The sequence below is a fragment of the Stegastes partitus genome, unplaced genomic scaffold (assembly GCF_000690725.1).
Source record: "Stegastes partitus isolate 25-593 unplaced genomic scaffold, Stegastes_partitus-1.0.2 Scaffold186, whole genome shotgun sequence".
Lineage (NCBI taxonomy): Eukaryota > Metazoa > Chordata > Actinopteri > Pomacentridae > Stegastes > Stegastes partitus.
This window is the reverse complement of record NW_007577917.1, coordinates 132,763-155,299: the sequence shown is the minus strand read 5'-3', so window position 1 is coordinate 155,299 and position 22,537 is coordinate 132,763. Positions and strand designations below refer to the sequence as shown.

At 43.4% G+C, this 22,537-nt stretch overlaps 1 protein-coding gene across 1 annotated transcript in view; it reads right to left on the bottom strand.

The window, feature by feature from the left end:
- Positions 1 to 22,537, bottom strand: part of vav3 (vav guanine nucleotide exchange factor 3) — a 118,393-nt gene that overhangs the window by 24,061 nt on the left and 71,795 nt on the right. Inside the window, exons 15-23 of the mRNA XM_008280216.1 lie at positions 19,132 to 19,241; positions 14,684 to 14,785; positions 11,536 to 11,627; positions 9,528 to 9,550; positions 8,467 to 8,485; positions 5,608 to 5,738; positions 2,815 to 2,880; positions 2,199 to 2,233; positions 1,354 to 1,470 (exon numbers count right to left, since the gene is read on the bottom strand). Coding sequence (XP_008278438.1) covers positions 1,354 to 1,470; positions 2,199 to 2,233; positions 2,815 to 2,880; positions 5,608 to 5,738; positions 8,467 to 8,485; positions 9,528 to 9,550; positions 11,536 to 11,627; positions 14,684 to 14,785; positions 19,132 to 19,241 — 695 coding nt within the window. The remainder of the gene's footprint in view (positions 1 to 1,353; positions 1,471 to 2,198; positions 2,234 to 2,814; positions 2,881 to 5,607; positions 5,739 to 8,466; positions 8,486 to 9,527; positions 9,551 to 11,535; positions 11,628 to 14,683; positions 14,786 to 19,131; positions 19,242 to 22,537) is intronic.

The following is a 22,537-nucleotide window of genomic DNA, read 5'->3' as shown; positions in this document are numbered from 1 at the left end:
ATTTTTTTCGGGTTTTAAAAGTCAGAAAATCTTTTTTGATATTTAAAAAGCTAAATGTGCTGTCGACACTGTGGCCAGAGCTGTGTGTGTGGCTGCCTTTGCTTTTGGGGAATACAGTGAGTTAAAAGGCCAGAGCTTAATTCATACAGAACTGGGGCCTCTTGGCTATTTGGACAAAATCATCAAAAATCCTCTGCCAGCGCCGCGGTGACGAACAGGGAGTGGAGTAGAGGGCATTTCCATTTGTGAGTAATACTTTTCAGATGTCATTCCCACAGCTACGTATGTCTCTCTCTAGCCTGCCTCTCTTTCATGGGGAGCTTTTAATAACCTTGAACAGTTTTACACTCGTTTTCTGCTCCATTCAGGCCTCAAAGTCTGTGTGCACACATGCAATTAAGACCGGAGCGCAGAGGGAACATGAAGGCACTGCGAGCGGTCCTTTCTGCAAGAAAGAAAGTTAAATTAACTTTAAAGGGAACGCTTTCGTTGCTTACAGAGAAGGCTGCTTACTCCTCGTTAAGGGAAGCGTTCCAGCTCAGAGAGTCGAGAGACGACGGCTCGCTCTTCACAGCTCTGAGATAAGTTACGTAGATCGGTAGGGTCAGCAGCACCCCAAGCTTCTGTGGACGCGCTTTGTTAATACCTCATTACCAAGATTAAAACGGCTGCATGATTCTAATTATGAACCATTAAGACTGTTTTTGTGGGTTTTGGGTCAAACCGTAATGAACGCCGTTGCCTTAACTGAGATCCTGCATCTGGTTTGGTCCGATTCCCACACGTCACTGTGGTTAACCACAGCCTGAGCCTCGGAGAGCGAGCACATCACCCTTAAACGACAAATCGGTCTTTAAAGTTACGTAGTAAAGCCGGGGGTTACGTCTGGTCAATACTGTGGTTTGGCTGAAGGCTTCGTATAACTCCAGCGTAGCCACAGCGAGGCAGACGAACTCTAATTTAACAATAAAATGTGATGTCTGTCAACAGCTGGACCAGAAGACAACCCCACAGAGCCCATAATTCCACACTATAAATACCAAGTGTTTGAAACGCTTAGTTTAAATCAACCTCTTAGACATTCAGAAATATGACAAACATATGTTCCTGCAGTTGTTTCCCTGCTCTTGTTTCCTACTTCTGACTTACAGAAATTATTCATCTGCAGCATATGCTCGCTAAGGGGCCGCATTAAAAAGGGACTCCCACTGCGAGCACAAATTGTGTATCATTATGTAAGAGCCACTTTAATAAATGACGGTATTTAATTCAAATCGGTTAAAACCCGAGAAATGAATCAAAGGAGGCGGCGCCGGCCGCCGCTGTGAGGTGCGATCCGGGCAGCGGACTCACTTTATGCTGATGGCGTACTCCGTGTACTCTCTGCTGCGATGGCGGACCAGGTAGGTGCTGTTGACCCTGTTGATGAGCTCCGCCTCGGCCTGCAGCCTCTCCATGGGGCCTGCAAACCTGCAGCAGCAAGAAGTCACAGTTAAAGAGGAAAGTGAGAAAAAAAAAGCCAAACACGACCGTCTCATTATGTACAATATGCTCAAATTTATCCATTAAAGAAAAGGCAAAGTTCATAATAGTCACTCAAAAAACTAGAAACTGAGAAAAGTAATAATAAATAAAAATTTGCTAAATTATAATTAAGTGAAATAAGATGTTGCCTTTGAATTGTGGTTGAAAAGAAAAATTTTAAAAAATAAAAACAAACAAAATTAGAGCACTTTGCTGATGAGGAAATTGTAGTGATCGCCTCAAAGGTTGTTCAACTAAATATTAGTTTACAGGTCCATCATGCTTGTTTGTGTGATTTTTCTTTTATATTTCTGTTGAACCACAATTCAAAAGCGACGTCATGATTTTCATTCCATTTTTATTTATTAATATTTTTGTCAATTTCAACTTGGGATTTTTTTCCTTCTTTAACGGTATGAATACGTTTGAGGACCATAAGGTGGCAAAATATTCCTGCACTTCCAGGTTAGACCTCGATCTGTAGGTACTGTGTTTAAAAATCTAATAAATGTACATTTTATGATAACTCAGGCCAAATAAATCTCTTATCAGCCTCGGGGCAGGTGTGTGTGGTCTGATCTTGAGTGGATGCATTTACATTTGTATTCAACTTGCTTTTTTTCTTATACATATATAAATATATTCAAAGTCAGAGAGCTGTTTTGTGGACGTACCATGGTTGAGTGGAGTAATCGACAGGCTTCGGGACCTGGAGCAAAGACCAGACGTGGACATGGGTGGTTGTTATTTTCAGGGAAACTCTCGACATAAACCCCAACAATAAAACCCTGTACTTGGCGCCACGTCCACTGTTTCTACGCTGACTGTAACTCTCGTATAAAACAGGTGCTTTTAGACTGTATGACCTCAATAAAACAGCTAAATGCTCTTCTTATCTTTACAACAGCGAGGCCCGGCGATAATAGTTTGTTATCTAGCTGAGGCCTCGTATTCCTGAAGCAGCTGAATTATATTCTGTCAAATGGAACATGACAATCCAGCAGCAAAACAAGCAGCTCGCTCCTCGCTCCCAGTTTGTTTTGCACCATATGAAGCATTGCTTTAGAAAATCGTTTTGTTCTTTGCTTCTTATTGTTAAACAAATTAAAACTCCTGCATCTCATGAAGCCGGCCAAGATCCTCGGAACATAAAAACCCCTGAGCTGTTTTTTTCTTCCTCCACCAGATAAAATAGTTCCTTCAGAAATCCTGTCACTGGTGAATTCTTGTAGCCAAATGTGAGCCGCTAGTAGCCCCAATGCGCTGAAGGACTGGAAGGGAAACGCTTACACATGGGCAAGGCTTCACGGCGTCGCTTGGAAAGAAGCCAACCTCCTTCGTCGACAGGATTTTGCCCTGAAAGCGCAGAGAGAGATAATTGCGTTACGTGCATGTGGCCGACTATGTGTCTCCATAATTCAGGAACAATTAGCCTGCAACACAGCGGCGCAAATTTACAGCAGCAGTTAACTATTGTTGAAATAATTCCTGGCAGGAAGAGAGGAAGAGGATGAGTTCCTTATTCCTCCCTCGGTGATGACTCTTAAAGCTCAGCGCCTTGATTTATCAACACTGGGGGAGATGCAGTCCATATAAATAGGAGCTTCCTGGAGGCTGTAGTGCAGTTTTCTCCATCGGACAATGGCTTGATGATGCGTTTTTCTGCTCTGTGCACTGACAAAATGTTTAATTCATTCGGTACAAATACTCGGTCCTGGAAAAAAGAGATATGGCGCCAAAGTTCCTATGCTGTCGTGCAGTTATATGTCCTACATATGGTTAACAGTGGCATGCAGGATTCAGAGGGTTTGCTTGTCACATGCTCAGTCAGTGTGTGCAGTGAAATGCAGAGTGGCATATATTCTGGAGGCAGTGCTTAAAAAGGCGAGTGTGCAAAAAAAAAAAAAAAAACCAGGCCTGCAATGTTGGGCATTACTCACATGTGCTCGTGACACAGAGGCTGAATAAAAGTCATCGCAACAATCGCAACGAGATTTTTACTGGAGGCATATTCTGAAGTTTTTAAAGGTGAAATTGTTACGAGGCGAAAAGGGCGAAGCACAGACACGATGTAATGTAAAGCTACCAAACCTGATACACTCGATTATGAGGAATTGTACAGGATAGCAGCTCAAAGACAACATCTACATCCATGCATGTACATGTACACACAATGACCCAGTTAACGCACTTATTCCAACTGCAGCAAAAAGTACGAATTGTTATTGTTTTATTTTCCCTTTACTGTCTTGAGTCTAGTTTTGCAGATCCGCCCCTCCCTCCCTCCCTGCAGACTGCACGCTCAGCACTGGAAAAATACCAGTAAGCTGCAATCAGGTTATCGCTGAATCAATCCCAGACTTTACCTGACCTGACCCGTTAATGCAGGGCTCATGAGGCTAACTATGCATGCTAGGTACAACGTGTGGAGGCACGCCTAAGAAACTGAGATGGAATTCAAGTTTGCGAACCTATTTGACCTACGTCAAGGTTTCAGGACGGTTTAAGAATTTTTTCTGGACATAAATGAGATTTTAGGGGATAGGTAGGAGTTGGTTTCAGTTGAATTGTTTCTGTTGGTTCAAACAACCCAGAAGCAGCTAAACAGCAGCCATGATGAGAGCCGGTTAACTTCTCTAAATGCTAAAGGTGCTTCTCTTTCTTCCTTCAAAAGTTCATCCTTTACAAAGCAATAATGCTGCCCGTGCTTCCTGACGACATCCAAAGCGTTGACCGTCCACAGCAGCAGATGACTTCCACCCTGACACGATTACGTAGCCGAGCGTCAGTCAGACTGTCCCCGCTCTGCACTTCACATCCTCCTCTGACCTCGTCACGTTCTCCGTCGAGGTCGAGGAAAAGTGTTTAGAGAAAGACATCATTTTTTGGACTACTTGACAGCGACGATGCTTCGGGGTTTCTAGGTGTTCTTCGGGGGGCTCCGAGGCGGCCCGTGTTGTGCACTCTGGGAACAAACGTCTTTTATGGGACATTTCAGCCACAGCCGAGCTCTCAGAGGCACACTGCCGGCTAAGCCCATTTTGTCAGCGTTGTGGTCGTCGCCTGTCACATCCCGGCCACCTCAGGACGTCTCCTAAGTCCTTGTGCGAGGCCCCGCTTTCTGCCGCATCCTTGCTTAGAGTTTGATAATGATTATAGCCGGGAACATTGACAGAGTAAACAGATGGTTGCTGCTGAATGAAATGAAATTACAGTGATCGATTCTATTTGTCACACACCCCCAGAACAGAAATGATTATGGTCTGTTGGCTACAAAGGTGATGGATATTGAATGTTTGCTGACTGTGGGGCTGCGGCTGCCTCCAGTAAAGCTTTTACACACGGTTAATTGAATTCTTTATCTATTTTATCTGTTTTGTATGAAGTGGAGTGAGATTTGTTGGGTTTCTCATTACATGTCTGATTATAATACAAACGTAGTTCATGTCAATGAGATGGCTTTTCCAGGCCTGAGGCGAAATCTTAGATCTTATATAATTATCGCGATGACTTTCAGGCGCGCAGTGAGCGACACAACACAACAATGAATCAAATTTCCAGGAAACAGATTATCTTCTTTTTCCTCCGGTAAAATTTAAATCATGCATTGCATCACATACCAGTAATTGCCTGCATAAAACAAACATTCCCAGTGAGTGGGAGTTTTACTTCCTTATAAAAAAAAAAAAGTGCTATATTGTGTGTCTAATTGTCTGTGGGTGTATACTTGTTGCTGAGAATTTGGTCTTTACATGCAGCTTGTTAGCAAAAACTGCTCAACTATACGAAGCTTTCTTTAAGAAGAAAAGCTATTCGAAAAAAGATACAGGCATAGGTATGAAAAATGTCCAATTTATTTTATAAAATCTACACAAACATATCTTTAACTAATGAGGATACGCAGGACAATGCTGCAAAAACCGACTGCACCAGCTGACCGATTCTAAACCCTATTATAAAACATGAGACGGGGATAAAGGTTAGATGGACTGACAGTGGGGGGAAATTAGAGATTTAAATACACCAGGTCCATTTTTTTTAGCCTTGTAAAATAAGCGATTAAGAGATAGTGCGACCCCTGACCTGCCACCAGGGGCTGTGAAGGTCGGCGCAGATTAATTCAATGATGTCACCCGTCTGGATGCTGAGCGCCGGGCCAGAAGTGGGACTCGGCACGCCGAAGTAGTTCCTGATTACCAGCATCTTGGGCAGACCTGCAAGATGGAAAGCATTAGAGGCTGCATGCTGTCTGCAAAAGGGCTTTATATTAACACAAATCAAGGAAGCTGAGGCTGGTGTAAGTGTGTCTGAGCCTCGCAGGAGTCAAGAAGTGGAGTCAGTGTTGTGATGAATTTGAAAAGACCTCAGTACTGACTGTGCTGCACATGACGCTGCATTGTTTCCTCTGTCTATATAATCATCACAACTTGATTCTGTGGGATGCAGCACGACTTAGTGATGTGTCATGAAGGACGGATTTGATTTTTAATGACTATTAATATTAAATAAAGACAGTAATTAAAAGTGTTCGACCAAACCGAAGAGGAGGGAGAAATTTCCGCCCGTCTCCTTCAGATAGCTCCGTCCCTCCATCATGAATTCCCGTCCACATGCGTGACCGTTTGCGTACACGCGTGTGTGTCCGACCTCGGGTCTAAAAGGGCATGTTTGTCATTCTAAAGATGCGTCTTTGCGCTGCTCAGCTATGCATGGCCCCATTACAGGTGGTAATGAGAGGGACTATACGTCTGCACGCTCACACTCCAGCACACCCCCTTGTCAGCAGTGTACTGCCCTTGCAAATCATCCAGACCCATTATTCATTATCATATTACAGATAAGCAACAGTGCACCCTGGTGCACGGCTGGCTATCAGGCTCTCAGATAAAAGATAAGCCGGAGCGAGCGCTGTTTACTGCTTAACAATGTGTTCTGGCCTCCTGCTGGGACACTTTAAGTATAATTCAATCAAAGTCATAAACATTTTGTTGCGTTACAGAGATTAAACGAGCAGCAGTCCTGATTACATTTGCAGCAAAGAACTACAAAGAACCCATTGTGCTGTTTTTAGCACTCTGCTTGCTGTCTTCATCGTATCACCTGCCTCTCAGCATTTCCCTCCTTTTTCTGGGCGACACTAAAGCACATAGCGTGCATAGCTCCTGTCCACCTGCTACAACCACCAATCCAGGGACTAATTGAGGTACGCTTCCCCACAGGTAACGCGGTAATTAGAGTTTACACATGCACTAAAAAAAAAAGCACATTTTAATCAAGCTGAGTTTACTTGCTGGAACGACCTCAGTCAGCAGTATTTGACTCGAAACGACGGCTAACTTTGATCCCATTATTCACCGAGAAATCACTGACACTGAATTATACCGTGTCGTTATGACTCAGCCAGCCATGGCAAACAAACAAACCCCAAGTTCACATCTCATATGCACGAGAAGAAGAAGAAGAAAAAGAAAAAAGAACAGTGCATATCTTTCTTTGCACTGTGTGGAGATAGTGTTGTTCAGTAACACAATATGAGAAAAAAATTCAAGTGACAGCATGAAAAAGGAGGTAAAAGCGAAAGGCAAATAACAGAGGAGTCAACATTGTATTGAAAGCCAATACATCTATATCTGACTTGCTTCTCTTTCAGGATCTGTTCCAGTGCTGTAGCGCTGTGGCTGGCAGCCTGACATGTGCGATCTTGCCTGAATAGGACTTCTAAAGACACAGGGCCATGGAGAATTGAGTCTCGGGGGCATGAATTGCATTCCTATCCACACAAGGACAAGCCACGTGTTAGTGCACCTTTGAAAATAGACAAAGAGAGCAGCGTTGAAATATTATGAAACGCCATGAGCTGGGGCAATCAAATGCCTATTGATTTTAATGCGTCTTCAGTCAGAAATGATTTTCTGCAGCATAATGGATGGAGGGGTGGAAAAATGAGTGTTGAAGCCAGGTTTATAAGAGATTAAAGGCCCTGTGTGCAGAGCAGCCGCACACACACACATGTAGGCAGATTTCCAGAGGACGCTGTATGTTAGCCGTGTTAAATGGAGTCGTTACATTTACTGGACATGACCAGAGTGACTTAGCGGGCTGTTTCATTCACCCCAGCTTTGGTTTTATTGAATTAAATGAGCCTTTTCTAGTCACAGATTAAGACTCAGCTGCAACAGCAGAGCCGGTTAATAGCTACCAGCTACACCTTCTTCTGTGACTGAGCAAGGTTACTTCTATTACCTTGAAAAAAAATAAAAATAAAAAAACCCAATATGAGGCCTTGTCGGCGGCGATTCTTGCAGAACTACTGCCGGCCCTGACGAACAGCTTGATATTGTACAGTAATGCATAGGTTTTTCCAGAGTTGATAGAACGTTATTATATAACGTGTGTAAAAGTAAATCACAGACGTGAGATGGTTTTGATCGTAACGTGTCAGGCAACTTGTTAAAAGGTGTCGAGCTCAAATGAAATGTCTCTTAATTGAACAGATTTATTACTGTTCTATGTTTTTTTTATCACTATGAGTTGAATATTTTTGTGTTTTGGAATGTTGTTGAGACAAAATAAGCTTGTTTTTGCTATTTATACCAATGAAAGTAATTATTAGTTGAAGTGTAATAATATTTAGGCATTTTTTAAAAGAGATTTCATGCCTTTATTTTGTAGTTTCACAGTGGTACACAGAACAAAACAAAAAGTCACACTGGACGCTGTTTCTGAAGCAAGCACGGCTATAAAGCATACGCCCAGATCGTATTTGTGCATCTCGATAGCAGTCTGGGTTGCATGCCAAAATCAGATAATTTGTCTTAGGAGCTGCAGTCTCTGTGCACATAAACATCACCAGTGAGAGCAACCAGACTATAAAGAGGAAGGAGGAAGATGTGTGCGAGGTGGGAGGATGTCTGGAGATGTGCCGTGTTCTGAATTTCTCACCTGGATCTCGATCTTTGCCCTGCAAGAACACACAAAGACGGTTACACTCAGAGAAAGACGCCTGCGTGCACAAACAAAGACGCACGTACGGCACACACCGGGACAAAAATCTAGCTCTGATCAAAGCTTATTCACCAGTTTGCCCATCAGAAGCACAAGCTGTACGCTGAGAGGCGAAGTCAGAGCAGCCTCCATCCATTTCTAAAAGCTTGTAACCTACTAAATCAGTTATTGGCTGCACGCTTGCTGCTGCACACACATAATTAATATTTCACCCTGACCTGCTGTCCACATGCAGGCCACATGCAGCAAAAGCTTCGCATGTATTCACGTCACATACGCCGACATGATGAGCAAACTCTGTCCCGCTGCAGCAGGAATATCTCAAAGTTGCAGAGAGCGGTGGAACAGATTATTCTTTATGGGAAAATACTGATATTTTTTTAATGTTTTCTTTTTAAATAATGCATAAAAAAGTTAAATTAATTAAAGGATGTAGTGTTTCTGACAGCTTTAAAAAAAAAAGTTGGCGAGGGTCAAGAATTGCATGTGTGTCAACTCTAGATATGACTACAGCTGAGTTTTGTCCAAAACAACACGTCAAATGTTATGTGTGCATTGTATCACAGCAGTTTTTCTCTTCTCATACAGCACCTGACACCAGAATTACACTTAGGGAGCATTAAGAGCAATACAAGTCCCTCTTAATTCCATCCCATCGTGCATTTGTAGCCACGGTTACTGGCGTTCTGTGCATAGCCCAGTCTCGTGTCCTGCTTGGGGTTACTTGTGAGCATCGTAGCAGTAAAGCAAACAGCAGTTCCACAAGCAGCAGAAACAACTTAGGATAAATCTCTCCCCCCCTCCCCGAAAAAAAAAGAAAAATCCTAGTTTCTGGCGTCAGGTAGGGCTGCAGCAAACTAAAGTCAATTGGGGTCTCCTTGGCAAATAGCTGCAGGAGAGAGCAGCCTTCAAGGCGAACGGCAGACACACAGAGAGACAGCACACACATCAACACGGACACACACACACACACACACACACACACAGCAGCAGCTCACCTGAGTTCTGTCGGAGCCGGAATCTGAAAGAAGTTTGAGAACAGGCATAGTGAATGGCGGGTTAGCGGGTGCACGCAAACACTTGCACACACTCATCGGTACAAGGCAACACTCCCTCATTAGTGGAGAAGGCGGACGCTCGTGTCTGACCGTGGTTCGCTTTGTTTTGCTGTGCTGCCACTACTTGACAGCCGGGATAGAGGAGGTAACGAGGCGGGGGGGTGGTAGAGGTGGTGGTGGTGGTGGTGGTGGAGAGGAGGAGGGGGGGAGGTAGACCTGTGGTTTTTGCTCCACCAGTTTCTTTCATTGGCTCCCTGAGGGATGGGTTACACCCCCATAGACACACACGCCTATGCACACGCAAACACACTGCTGTACCTGTGCAAACAGAGCACTTACATAAACACACACACATACCTACACACACACACACACGCCAGCTGGCAGAGAGCCACAAATATATGCACTGTACCTACACACACACACACACACACACACACACACCTCTCTCAGCAGGCCTGTTGTTCCTAAAGTGAACTTTAACCTGTTACGCAAACACACGGCAAGGCAGCTGATAACAGAGACAAATGCAGGTAAACAATGGCTTATCTGTGTCTCCGATACACACACACACACACACACACACACACTTGTACACAACCCTTTACTGTGATTGTGCATGCAGTGGAGTCCTGCTGGTGTATTGACAAACTCTGTTTATTGTGGTGGCTTTATGAGCTGCAGCGTGAATAAAGTTCAACGCCGGGGCCACATGAGCGTCAGTAAAGAGTCAGGCGACGAGGACGGGAGTCAGAAATTCAAATGTCTGCAATCACTGTAAGTGTGCAGCTTTCATGCATCGGTAGCTTTAGTTTTTCTTTGCAAGGAAAGTTCCAGATCTCTAAAATTCTTTCACTTAACTATATTGCTAAACGCTGATCCACACCCCTGCACATTTCCGTGCACCAGCAGAGGGTGAATACTGTGTGTGGAGTAATGAGAGGGCAAATTCAAACCTACATCCCAGCCTTCACAGCTCCGTGCTCTCCTGCCACCGGTGTCGCCCCAATCTACTCAGGTACGCACTGTGCCCAGGTGGGCCTGGCAGTGGCGTTATTGCCTCTGCGACCTGATAGCACCATGACAGATGCCAGGTCCAACAGGAGCTGGCAGCTTGCCACGGGGAATACAAACACACACTCATGCAGTGGCGCCGAGCCGGTACAGTGTGTTCAGGCTGTAACAGTTGAACCCGCTCACTTGCTCGGGTGTAAAAATATTGTGCAGAGTTTTAGTGTTGTGAGAGCACGATCATGCACTTTCAAGACCTAAAAAAACTTTCACAAACAAAAAGTGTGAATGTGGTTTTTTCTGCCGCTCCCCATGTCTGAAGTGTTCCCTCCATCTCTCTCAGAGCTGTCAGAGCTCCTGCACAGGGAGCTGAGTGACAGAGACACAACAGGGGCATAATAAAAAAGTCAGGAGTTTCTTCAAACTCCTCAGTAAAACTACTATTAGGCTTTGGGGATATGCGCAACGATACACAGTGACATTGCCTTTAAGGTGCTCTGAAGTGTCAAAACCACCCAGGGAAGCCGGGGAGCTTTCATATCTGCAATACTGATCGAATGCTTGGCTGACCTTGGTTTGGAAAAAGAAGGACACAAAGCCCATAAAGTACTTATTTATTTGGAGCAAACCTTTAATTCCCACAATGCCACTTCATTTTTTTTCAAATCCTTTTTTCTAAATGTGTAGTTTTGTTTTTTTTTAAAATCACGCTGCAACAAATCTCGGCCGTACCTATAATTCGTCACAAGACACTCATACATCAGGTTTTATGTACCATTGTGTGTCATCTGTCATCACGTTCACGCTGCTATAAAACTGCAGTTGTGTTTGTACCATTAGACTGAAGGTCTCTTTCAAAACATTTTGTTCAGTGACACGTTGTTCAGTGCAGACCTGTCGTAGACGTGACTGATACGAGGTTGAGCAATAAACTTACCTGTTTTTCCGCAGGAGCCGAAGCGACCCAGGCACTCTTTATGAGCTCCTAAACCACACTTGGAGCAAAAGTAGCCCTGGTTAAAGACGCCCCTGCAGACACAAGAACGAGAGCATTGGTGACATAGAACGCACACAACATAGCAAAACTTATGCAATAGTTATGGAATAGATTTAAGCTGCGTGTTGAGAGGCAGTTAAAAGGTTTAGTGCTGTGCAGAACCTGTCAGGTTCAACAGGACATCAAGTCTGTAAACCAGCCTGTGCAGTTAATTCATGTTGTTGGAAGGCGCAGTGCTTCAGATTGCCATGCAAGCATGACTGTCATGATATCTGACAGCTCGCACTAATAACCGTGTTGATCCTCGTACTTCCTGTTGCACCACTATGACGTCGGCATTCTGGGGGAAACGTCTCAACAGCCATGGAGGTGGATTGCCATTAAATTTAGCACACCTATTCTTGTTCCTTGTTCCTTGTTGTTGTTTGATTGTTTTAGGTGCACTCTGAAGTCATCCACGTCTCAGGCTGAGTTCAAATCCACAGCAGCCAGATGAGCAGCACTTTCCACCACAGCAGTAGTATGCAGAGGTTGCTTCGCTTCAAACGATGTAGTTACGTCAGCTTACGACATCCAGCCACGACAATAAAACCACTGAGAGGTGAAATGCAAAAAATCGATGGTACAATCTGATGTTCTGCTGGACCACACTGGGTTCTGGCATTCACGTGGATGTTACTTTGGCAACCATAACAGACCGAGTGCACCCCGTCATGGTAACGACACTCCCAGCGTCTCCCACAGCGCCTGCCTCAAACTGCTCAGGAACAGTTTGAGGTACATGACAAAGAGCCGAAAGCACTGAACGGCGTCCAAACCCCGCAGATCCCAATGGGGTCTAACATCTATTGGAGCTCGAGCCACTGGGGACCCATCCCACAACCCACAAGACCCATCCACTGCCAACGCTCAGGTGCCAGACACTAGAAGACACCTGCTGAGGTCCTGTGTCCACGGACCAACGGTGAAAGGCGGCACAATGTTGGTCTACACAATGCTAGGCAGGTGGTTTTAGTGTTGAGGTTGATTGGTGTGTATCAAGATTGAAAATACTGAAAAATATCTTGGAGAAAGAGATCTGCATGTACGAGTTTGTTGTTCTGTTTTTGTTTGCATATTCATCTCAGAGGCCCTTATTCAAATGACAAGAAAGTAAAGTCTTGACTTCCGGTGAGGTGCGAGGCATGAGTGCTGACCAAATACCCTCCTTTCTCAAAGTTACCCTGATCATAGACTGTCTAAATTCAACTTTAACAATTAGCTAAAGCTTAACTGAAGACATGGCTTCCAAAAAAGACACAACTTGGAACAAGAAACTGGACAACAAGCGACAGCAAGCTAACGATTCGCCCAATGAAGCAGCTATGCTAATCAAGAAGGTAAAGGCTGGCCTTCCGGTGAGGTGCGAGGCATGATGGCTGCACGACACAGTGCTGAGCGAATACTCTCCTTTCTCGAGTTCATAGACTGTCTAAATTCAGAATCAGAAAAAGTTGAACATGTGTTGTTCTGAGTGTGGTTATCACACTTGTCTTAAACCTGTGAAAGAAACCTAGTTCTCAGGTGTTCAAGTACGATGTTTCAAGTCCTGGAGGAGAGTCGTACGCAGGCTGTGACTACGTAAATGCCATGTTGCACATTGTGAAATTAGGAAGCTGCTTTGTTGCAAATCGTTTAGAGACACATTGTCAACACCTTTAAGGACACGAAGGACAACAAAAATGGCCGTAAGTCATAGGCTGTGACCGTCCAGCAGCGAGATGGTCTCACAAGAGCCTCTAAGAATGATAGGTGTCTCCTGATGCCTTTGGAGCAGTTAACAACAGGTGGAGGGGAAATTTCATTGGTTATGTGAGACCAAATTCTGAGCAACAGAAAACCAATAATTTGCAACTTTCCAAATATTATTGCTGTCTGCAATGGTGGAAGTTTAATGTGCAAAAACCTTGTTTATTGATGGTGTCATGATGTTGTAGCTCTTTTTGGAGCAGACTTTGTATAAGGATTTTTTTGTTGTTGTTGTTGTTGCTGTTGTTTTTTTTTTGTGATTCAGTGGCGATGCTAATCAAGAACGCTAATCTCTCAAGTTTTATGTGTCATTTTGGAGAAAAGAATAAGAAACCGTTAATTTAAAAGATTAGCACGCTATGCTAATAAGTTCCACATCTCTCTTATGAATTCACATGAAAGGAAAGTTCACTACAGATTCTACTTCGGTGCACATTTTGTGACCACGTCGAAGCTAACACACATATTTCTACCTGCACGTGTCCACAGAGCAGATAGAAAATCACAACTTTCTTCCAAGAAATGCATTAAAGCTCTACAACATCACGTCATATACATCTTGCAATTACAGAATGAGCTTGACTCATCCGACTGCATTAGTGACTGTTAGTCGATAAGCTGGATTCCTGTTTCATTGTCATTCAAATCAAATGCTTTGAAACGGAGAGCTCTGGGAGAATAGCCTGAACACAACAGTCCAAAGGAGCCACGACTACTTAAAGAAAAACTTAAGAAAAAAAGCAGCAGCGTGATGTCCTCAAAAAGAAAAGTTGCTCTTCAGACATTTCTTTATTCTTGTTTTTCACGTATTTTATCCTCAGAAAACGTTGGTGAATCCGCCGCCTGGCTCTGTATATTCACAGCGCAATAATCTTGTCCCCCTTCCCCATCCATCGCCTTGAACGAGTGCTGAAGTGTGACAGACATTTTTCTTCACCGTCTCCGGTAGGTGAAACCACTCAGTCGTTCCCGCTGTGAGAAAGACCATGAGGCGCAGTCCTTTGGGTGCCGATACCATTCAGCAAATTCAAAAGGAACTTTGTGTAACTAAGGCACATGTGCAGAGGAAGAGAGGAGTAAAGGCAAAGTGACGAATAGATTTTTAGGGTACACTGGAGAGGAATACGAAGAGCGGAGGCCTTTCAAAGGAGCCCTGACAGTTGTTTGAAGGCAGAGGGGTCTACATCTCGTCCTCTCAGTCTTTACGATAGCCTTGAAGAGTTTTTGTGCTGCTGCTGCTTCTGCCGTGTGTGTGTGTTTGTGTGTTTTGCATGAATAACAACTACAGCCTCTTTCTTACCTCAGCAGCATGTGGCAGGAGTTGCAGGAGGTGATCCTTTCGAAGGTGTGCATGCGGAACTCGTGGAAGTTGTTGTTCGCGTTCTCGGGACGGATGTTGGATCTAAAGGAGACGAGACAAACGTTCTCACATGAATAAGACAGCTCAGGCACTGAATTAGCTCTGAAATGTTGTTTTAAATCGAGGGGATCCAACCTGGAAGCATCTTACAACAACAACACATCACCTCTGAGCAACTTCCAAAGCATACAATGACTTGATTGTACTGGAAATTTGCTAAACAGAGTCAATTAGAAGGCTCAAAGCTTCAGCCTAACACACCCACTAGAGTTCAACACACTGCGATAACCAATGAGCACTGGTGTCGGTTGTACTACAAGTTCAGTGAATTCCTGAATGAAAATGAATTTGTTGGCCTATTTGTTGCTCTTTGATGAAAACGTCAATTTCAAAGCAAAAAGAATTTTATTTTAGTTTTCCTTTTTCCTGCCCGTAATTGCAGCCAACAAACTCCACAGTAACATTTCACTGATGCGCTTCTTTGAAGTGGGGAGAAGGGGATTTGGAGCCGACAGCCGAGGTCCGCTTGAAGTGAACACAAGAGGTGCTCTGGGCCCCTTGGGACACGGCTGCATGTGTGGAGGAAGGCAAAAAAAAATACAGATAGAAGGAAGCAAAGAAGGAAAGAAAGAAGTTGTCAGAGTTTGACCGTATATTTAAATTCAAGATGCGCTTCCTTTTGTTTTCTATGCAGTTTAGCCTCATGTGTGCTTCTTATGGAGCTCCAATAATCAGTCAAACTGAACTTTTATGGAAACTAAAACAAACAAGGCTGAGATGGAAGAAAAATGTCAAATAAGAAGGAAGAACTTCACTATCATCCTCTCCTCTGTACTGGGGTCAGCCGAGGCGTCAGCTTTTACAGTCGTCCATTAAAGAAAAGTCAAAATTCACAAAAGTCACTCAAATAAGTAGAAACTGAAAAAAGTAATAATAAATAAAAATTTGCTAAATTACAATTTAGTGAAATAAGATATTGGTTTTGAATTGTGGTTGAAAAGAATAATTTTTAAAAACCAAAAAAAGCAAAACTGTCCCAGACAAATTAGAGCACTTTGCTATTAGTTTATTTAGTTTTTGTTTTTTGGGTTTTTTTTAAATTAATATTTCTGTTGAACCATAACTCAAAATCAGTGTCATGATTTTCATAAAATTTTTATTTATTATTACTTTTGTCAATTTCAGCTTATTTCAGCTGTTTTTTTTCCTTCTTTAACCCTAAATCCCTCACCCTAAATCTGAGGACGACTGTAAGTGAATACTGTTATTAGCTAGAAATGGCTTCCGTTTTCTTATTTTAAAGCCCTCCAATGCAACTTTGTTCAGCCTAGAATTGCACTGAGAGATAGCCACTTGAATTGGACGTACCAAGAGTGTTAGAAATACAATAAACCGTCATTTAAAGTCATTTTCGTCGAAGGGTAAATCGCTCACTCTGCTGTTTAAGCGACTTGTTCTCGGTGTGAGGAGCTGCGATACCTACCCCTGAATTTTAGTCAAGCAGCAAACGGCGGGCGGTTTGGAAATATAGGCAGTGCGCACACGAGAACAACTGTTCACAGATCAGCTATTAAGCATCACTGTGGGAGCATGTGATTGTCTGGCAACGCCTCTCTATTCTCTCAGCTCGTTAATTCAGCCCCAAAAGTTAATCAACCAAAGCTCCTGTTTTCTCAGCCTCACATCACACAACACTTCATCTTCCTAATCCTCGTCTTCCACGTCTTGTTAAGGCCTGTTGCTTTTCGTGTAGCCTGAAAATGTTATTTCACAGATTGTTTTTTTTGTTTTTTTTCATTCCCAGTTTTAATTTCTATTTTCTTCTTTGCACCTGCTGAAAAGCCTCCCTGCTCTCTGCTGCTGCTGCTGCTTCCACTGGCAGCTACGATAATCTAATCCAATAACACTTAGCTCAGCTCTAACCAGAGGAGATCCAGGGGGACCAGGAGGATTTTGGTTTGGTCTGCAGTATTTTTAGAAATTATGAAGTCAGGGTTTAGGGACTAAAACAGCAAAACCAACACCGATCATGACAGCGGTGGTGCTCGGATAACAGCAGAGAAATCACATTATGGGCCGACTGCTGCAGAGGTTGCAATACGGTTTTATTGAAAATCTATTTATTATCATTCACATCTCATATATAAAGGTATAATACTGTTTGTCCAGTGACATTTTTATTGAGAAATGTAATCACACTCTGGTTATTCAGATCTGAAATACTCCTGACGAACCTACAACACATTCATTGATGCTGATGAATGTCATCTGGCAGCACTGTCCTGTAATTTTGTGTTTTTAAGGCTTTATCATTCTATAAATCTCACAATAACTGTCTGTAATAATTATCATACAGTGCTGTGAATTCATTTACTTCCTGATGTCTTGTATTTTTGCATATTTCTTAACTGGTTGGGCCACCTTTGGCTGTCTTTTACATCCCCATGGAGGAATGTTGGTCCCTCTTCTCTGCAGAATAGTTTTTATTCGGCCACATTAGATGGTTTTCGAGTATGAACGACCCTTTTAAGGTCTTGCCACAACATCTCGGTTGGACTGAAGTCTGGACTTTGACTCGATCACTCCAGACCCTTAACTTTGTTCTTTCTGAGCCATTCAGAGGTGGACCTGTTTGTGTGCTTTGTCATGATGCATAACCCATTTGAGCTTCATGACCTGATGGGTGGATGTTCTCCAGGAGGACTTTTTGATAGAGACCAGGATTCATGGCTCCATCAACAAGTCGTCCAGGTCCTGTGGAAGCAGAGCAGCCACAAACCACCACCGTACCTCCACCAGGTTTCACTGCTGGTGTCATGTTCTCCTTGTGCAGTATTAGTTTTACTCCAGATGTAACAAGACCCACGTCCTCCAAAAAGCTCCACCTTTGACTCATCAGTCCACAGGAGATGACTCCAAAAGTTTTGGGGTTCATCTAAATGTTTTATTGCAAATACCAGACGAGTCTTTCTGTTCTGTTGGTCAGGACTGGTTTGCTCCTTGCAGCTCTCCCATTGATGCCGTTCCTGCCCAGCGTCTTCCTCATTGTTCAATCATGGACACTGACCCTGACTGAGGCCAGGGAGGCCTGTGGTTCGTTTGATGTTGGGTTCTTTGGTGACCTCCTGGATGAGATTGTTGACGCGCTCATGGATAATGTTGGTCGGCCGGCCGCTCCTGGGAAGCTTCCCCGCTGTTCCACGTTTCTTCCATCTGTGGATATTGATTCTCGCTGTGGTTCCCTGGAGTCCCAGAGCCTCAGCTATGGCTTTGTAACCCTTTGCAGGCTGACAAATGTCAATGACTTTGTTTCACATCAGTGCTGCTTTTTGAGACCCTTTTGCTGACTTCACATCACCAGACGGGTTCTATTCAAGTGATGCTGAGACTCAACAAGCCTGGCAGTAATCATATGTGGGTGTGGCTGGTGAAATGTGGTAGATGGGTAGCTAAGGGGGCAATTACCTTATCCACATAGAGTAAGGTGGGCTGGACAGCATTTTACCTTCAATTGACTGTGTGTTTCCTTGGGTTATCTTTGTCTTTTATTAAAGACAGTTTGCTTTATGTGTGACAAATATGCAAAAATGGAAGATACCTGTAGGGGGGCAAACACTTCTTTCACAGCACTTTATGTATTTATAACATGTCGAGGATGTATATGTGATTATGTGTGTGTGTAATGATCTGAAGCTTCAAACCAAAACAACAAACACAATAGATGTCAGACGTTAACTTACTAGTACTGCCTTTTTGCTGTCAGTGTTTTTTCTTTACCACTTTAATAAGACAGATTCTCATGTTTTCCTTTGCCTTGATGAACAAAGTGATTGTTGTCCTAATTAAATTGAATCATAGCTTCATTTCATGGTTTGAAATAAGGGAATTAAGTCCTACTTGACTCCAGGCACCCTACTGTAGACGGAACAGGACTCACTTAACTCCTTTGTTGTGGTTTTCTTTCAGTCGGCACAGTGAGCTTAATATCGCACAGATATACAATTAGGCCTGTGCAGCACGAGTCCACGTGGTGAGAGACGGTTTGGTTGGTGGAGTTTTTCTTCCATTTGTCACTCTTGGAGCTGCTTTGACAGTCACTTTGGGTGAATTTGGATCCAGTTCAGGATAAGAACCGGTTGACGCGGTCTGACAGCATACGCATGACGCTTTAATTAAATTCAGTCTGTTTGAAAAGTTTAGTGTCAGTGCTTCCTATTATCTGCTCATCTCTGTGTCACTGTGTCGTGTGCCTTATAAATCATCAAGCGGCCTCTCTTGAACAACGGGACGAGCAACTTCTGATGCTGTGACAAAATGCAGCCGTGACAAAGAGACGCAAACACTCTTATCACAGCGTCACACACACACACACACACACACACACTTACATGGCCATGCCAAACTGGTCCTGCCACTTTTTTTTCAACTCTTTGGTCTTGAAGAAGAACTCAAAGCCGCTCTGGCCCTGGTTGTGAGTGAGGTAGAATCCGTAGGACCACTGCAACGGGAAAGAGAAACACATTTGAAAAAGCGAATAAATAAATTGAGGGTTTGAGCGAAAGACAAACAGAAGCGGGAGGGAGCTGAACGAGACAGGATGCAGGGAGACAGATGGAGACAAAGAGATGCAAAATGAAAGAGGGATGCCTCGGGGAGAGCAAACACAAAGGCTGAAGGGTTGGAGGGCGGAAGAACTGACAGACTGAGACAAACACAGAGGAAGCGTGAAGAAGAAGAGGAGAGTGTGAGGTAGCTGCTATGCCATATAACTGCTGGGCATCAGACGGCATGCACAGACCCAAGTAGTGAGTGGGCTTGTAATCAGCCGCCATTATCCACTTCAAAAGGCTAAATATTAGTCCATTAGCCTCTGTGTCAACACAGGCATCTGTTTTTCAGATAGCCTCACTAAACAGATGCTTGCGAGATGCACTTTTTTACGGCTCCTAGTTGCGGTTTTGAACTTCTAGCTCTCGGCTCTGAAGGCTAAAAAACAAGCCGAGCTCACGGCGCTGTCAGGGAGGCGCCGCGGCTCATCTTTTCTATTGAATGAAAAGAGAAAAGCAGCGCTCTACAGAGGCATTCCCAGTGGACGCCAAGACGTACGCTCAGCAAAGATATCATCTAGCTACCAATTTGTAAAGAGAAGGAGGAGGTGTTTGTCTGTCCTTCTGTCAGCTTGTATCTTTCTACTCGGTTTATCTGTGGCGTTTAAAAGGTTTGCACTCCCAGGATGATCATGTAAAGTATATTTTTAAGGAGATATATATGTGTGAAGCTGTTTAGCACCTCTCTGGGAACAGATGGGGCGGTTCGGTGTTACTGGAGTTAGCACTGTGGTGTGGTTTGTCCCTCTGTGCCGGCTTTGGTGCTCCGGTTTCATCTCACAGTGCAAAGACATGCGCGGGGCTTTAATTGGTGGTTCTGAATTGTGCATGATCGAGTGTCTCCGTGTGGACCTGCGATGGACTTGGGTGCAGCCCGCCAACACCCAGTGTCAGCTGGGAAGTACAGCTAATGGATGTATTGATGGAAAGAGGTGAAGCTGAGGGCTGAAATGATGCTATAGGAGCAGCTGGTCAAAGCAGTTGAGTTGTGAGCTAGAAAACCAAAACAATGAGCTGAAAGACACTAAAACACTGTTGGTTGTCAACAGTCGTGATCAAATGTATTCACAGTCTTCCATTAATGAAAAGGCAAAATTCACAATAATCACTGAAATAAGTAGAAACTGAAAAAAGTAATGATAAATAAAAATTTGCGAAATTATAATTTATTTAAGACATTGTTTTTGAATTTTGGTTGAAAAGAATATTTTTTAAAAAATGGACAAATTAGAGCCCTTTGCTGATGAGCAGTGAAATCTAAATACCTGTCAACAGGTGCAGAAGTCTGACTGAGAGTTACAGGAAACACCTGAAGGCAGTGATTGGCTCAGAGGGTTGTTCAACTAAATATTAGTTCATGGCTCCCATCATGCTGGTTTGACTGTTTTTTAAAAAAAATATATGTCTGTTGAACCACAATTCAAAAACAATGTCATGATTTCCATTAAATTTTTATTTATCATTACTTTTGTCAAATTTCAACTTATTTCACTGATTTTTTTTTCCTTCTTTAATGAATAAATCTGAGGACGACTGTATAAGCGACACCTTCCACCTGTTATTTGTTGTAAACCTTCAAACCGCTGACTCCAGCATGATAAAATGGTTTCAATACAAATGACAGCGACTGGACTGAGCTTCCTGCTTCTCAAACATTAGCTCTGGATGACTTGCATATAAACGTGATTATTACCGTTTCCCTCGTGCAGCCGTTTCCTGCATCTCTAACCTAAACACGCAATCAGACAAACTGCGCTTTATCCGTCATGTCAAACGTGAACGACGCCGAGTTGGCTGCAAACGTCATAAAACATATCCACACAAACCCATATGGGTCTAAGCCTACTAATGTCTGCTATTTACAGCATCGTTATTACCCGAATCATTGTTTCCTGGCACGCCTCGGATATCATTCCTCATTATGATTGGCAATATTTTCCCCCACTTGGCACTTAGTATTCACTGTGTGTATGTGTGTAGTCAGGCCCAAAGCGAGGTTTAATGATAACACCATCTGGGAGGAGGCAGACTGTTGTAGTCTGACACTGTTTCCGTATGATGCTGGTAAATGAACAAGACTTTGTTAAACATGTGCTGGAACGAGCATGTACCAAATTATTTAAGACTCTTTTTTTTTTCTGTTGATTAGTTTGTTGTTTGTGCTATGAATGATTTTTTAAAAGTTTTGCAGCGCGTTGGGGGGGATTCGGAGGCTCAGGGAGGCAGCGGTGGGGCGGAGAGGTTGTTCCAGGTGCTTGTAAAATACTGTCAAGCAGCGAGTTGACTCAATTTTCATTCAATTTTATGAACCCGCATTTATCTGATAAATTGTTATGGCTGCTCATTAGGCAGAAGTAGCGCTGTTAATTGGTTTGTCAGGAGTCCAACGCGGTTTCGGAGCTTTGCTGACTCAGTCATAAAGAGGCAATAATGGGCTCAACAGTGCAGGACTTGCCTCCATTATAGCTGACTGGTTGTTGTACGGGACGCTTGTTTTGTTCCCTTTTATTTCACAGCACATTAATGAGCCAGTTCTGTTATTGTTTTATCGGTTTTACAAGCTATTTATTAGACTGACGTTAACCCTTGAACTCGCTGCTTCGTCCTAAGAGGAGCGACTGCAGCCCTGGGTGAGATAAAATGTCATCCGAAGCTCTTTCAGCTCTTATGAAATCACCGTAAATCACGGCTTAAAGTGGGTTATTGCTTTTTAGAAAATGATAACACACCATAAAATTGAAAGCTAAATGTTAAAGACACATTTTCTTTGTGGGTTAATGAGCTGAATCGCTGTGGATTGGAGGTTGCTCCACCCATCAGCTCGGACAACAGAGCCTCCTTTATTATAGGCTGAAAGAAAAAGTTTGAAAGAAAAAATGCTGGAGGTGTGAATCACGCTGTTAACTATTGTACTATTGTAATCGGCTGTTTTCTTTGGATTAAAAATTCAACGCCCGTGTTTTCATTGTTTGGAGCAGAAGATGCGTCTTGACAGTTTTGTGAACAACGTGCTGGATGCACTCGGCAAGGTTGGCATAAATAAAAACTTTTGTTTGCTTCTGACATCAGCTTGATTTAATTGAGGCTAATGTTTCCACAAGTCTGAGCTAAAACATCATCGCCGCGGCCTTGCCAAAAGTGGAATCGAGTTACTCTCTTGGAACCGAAAATGAAATGTTCACTGGAG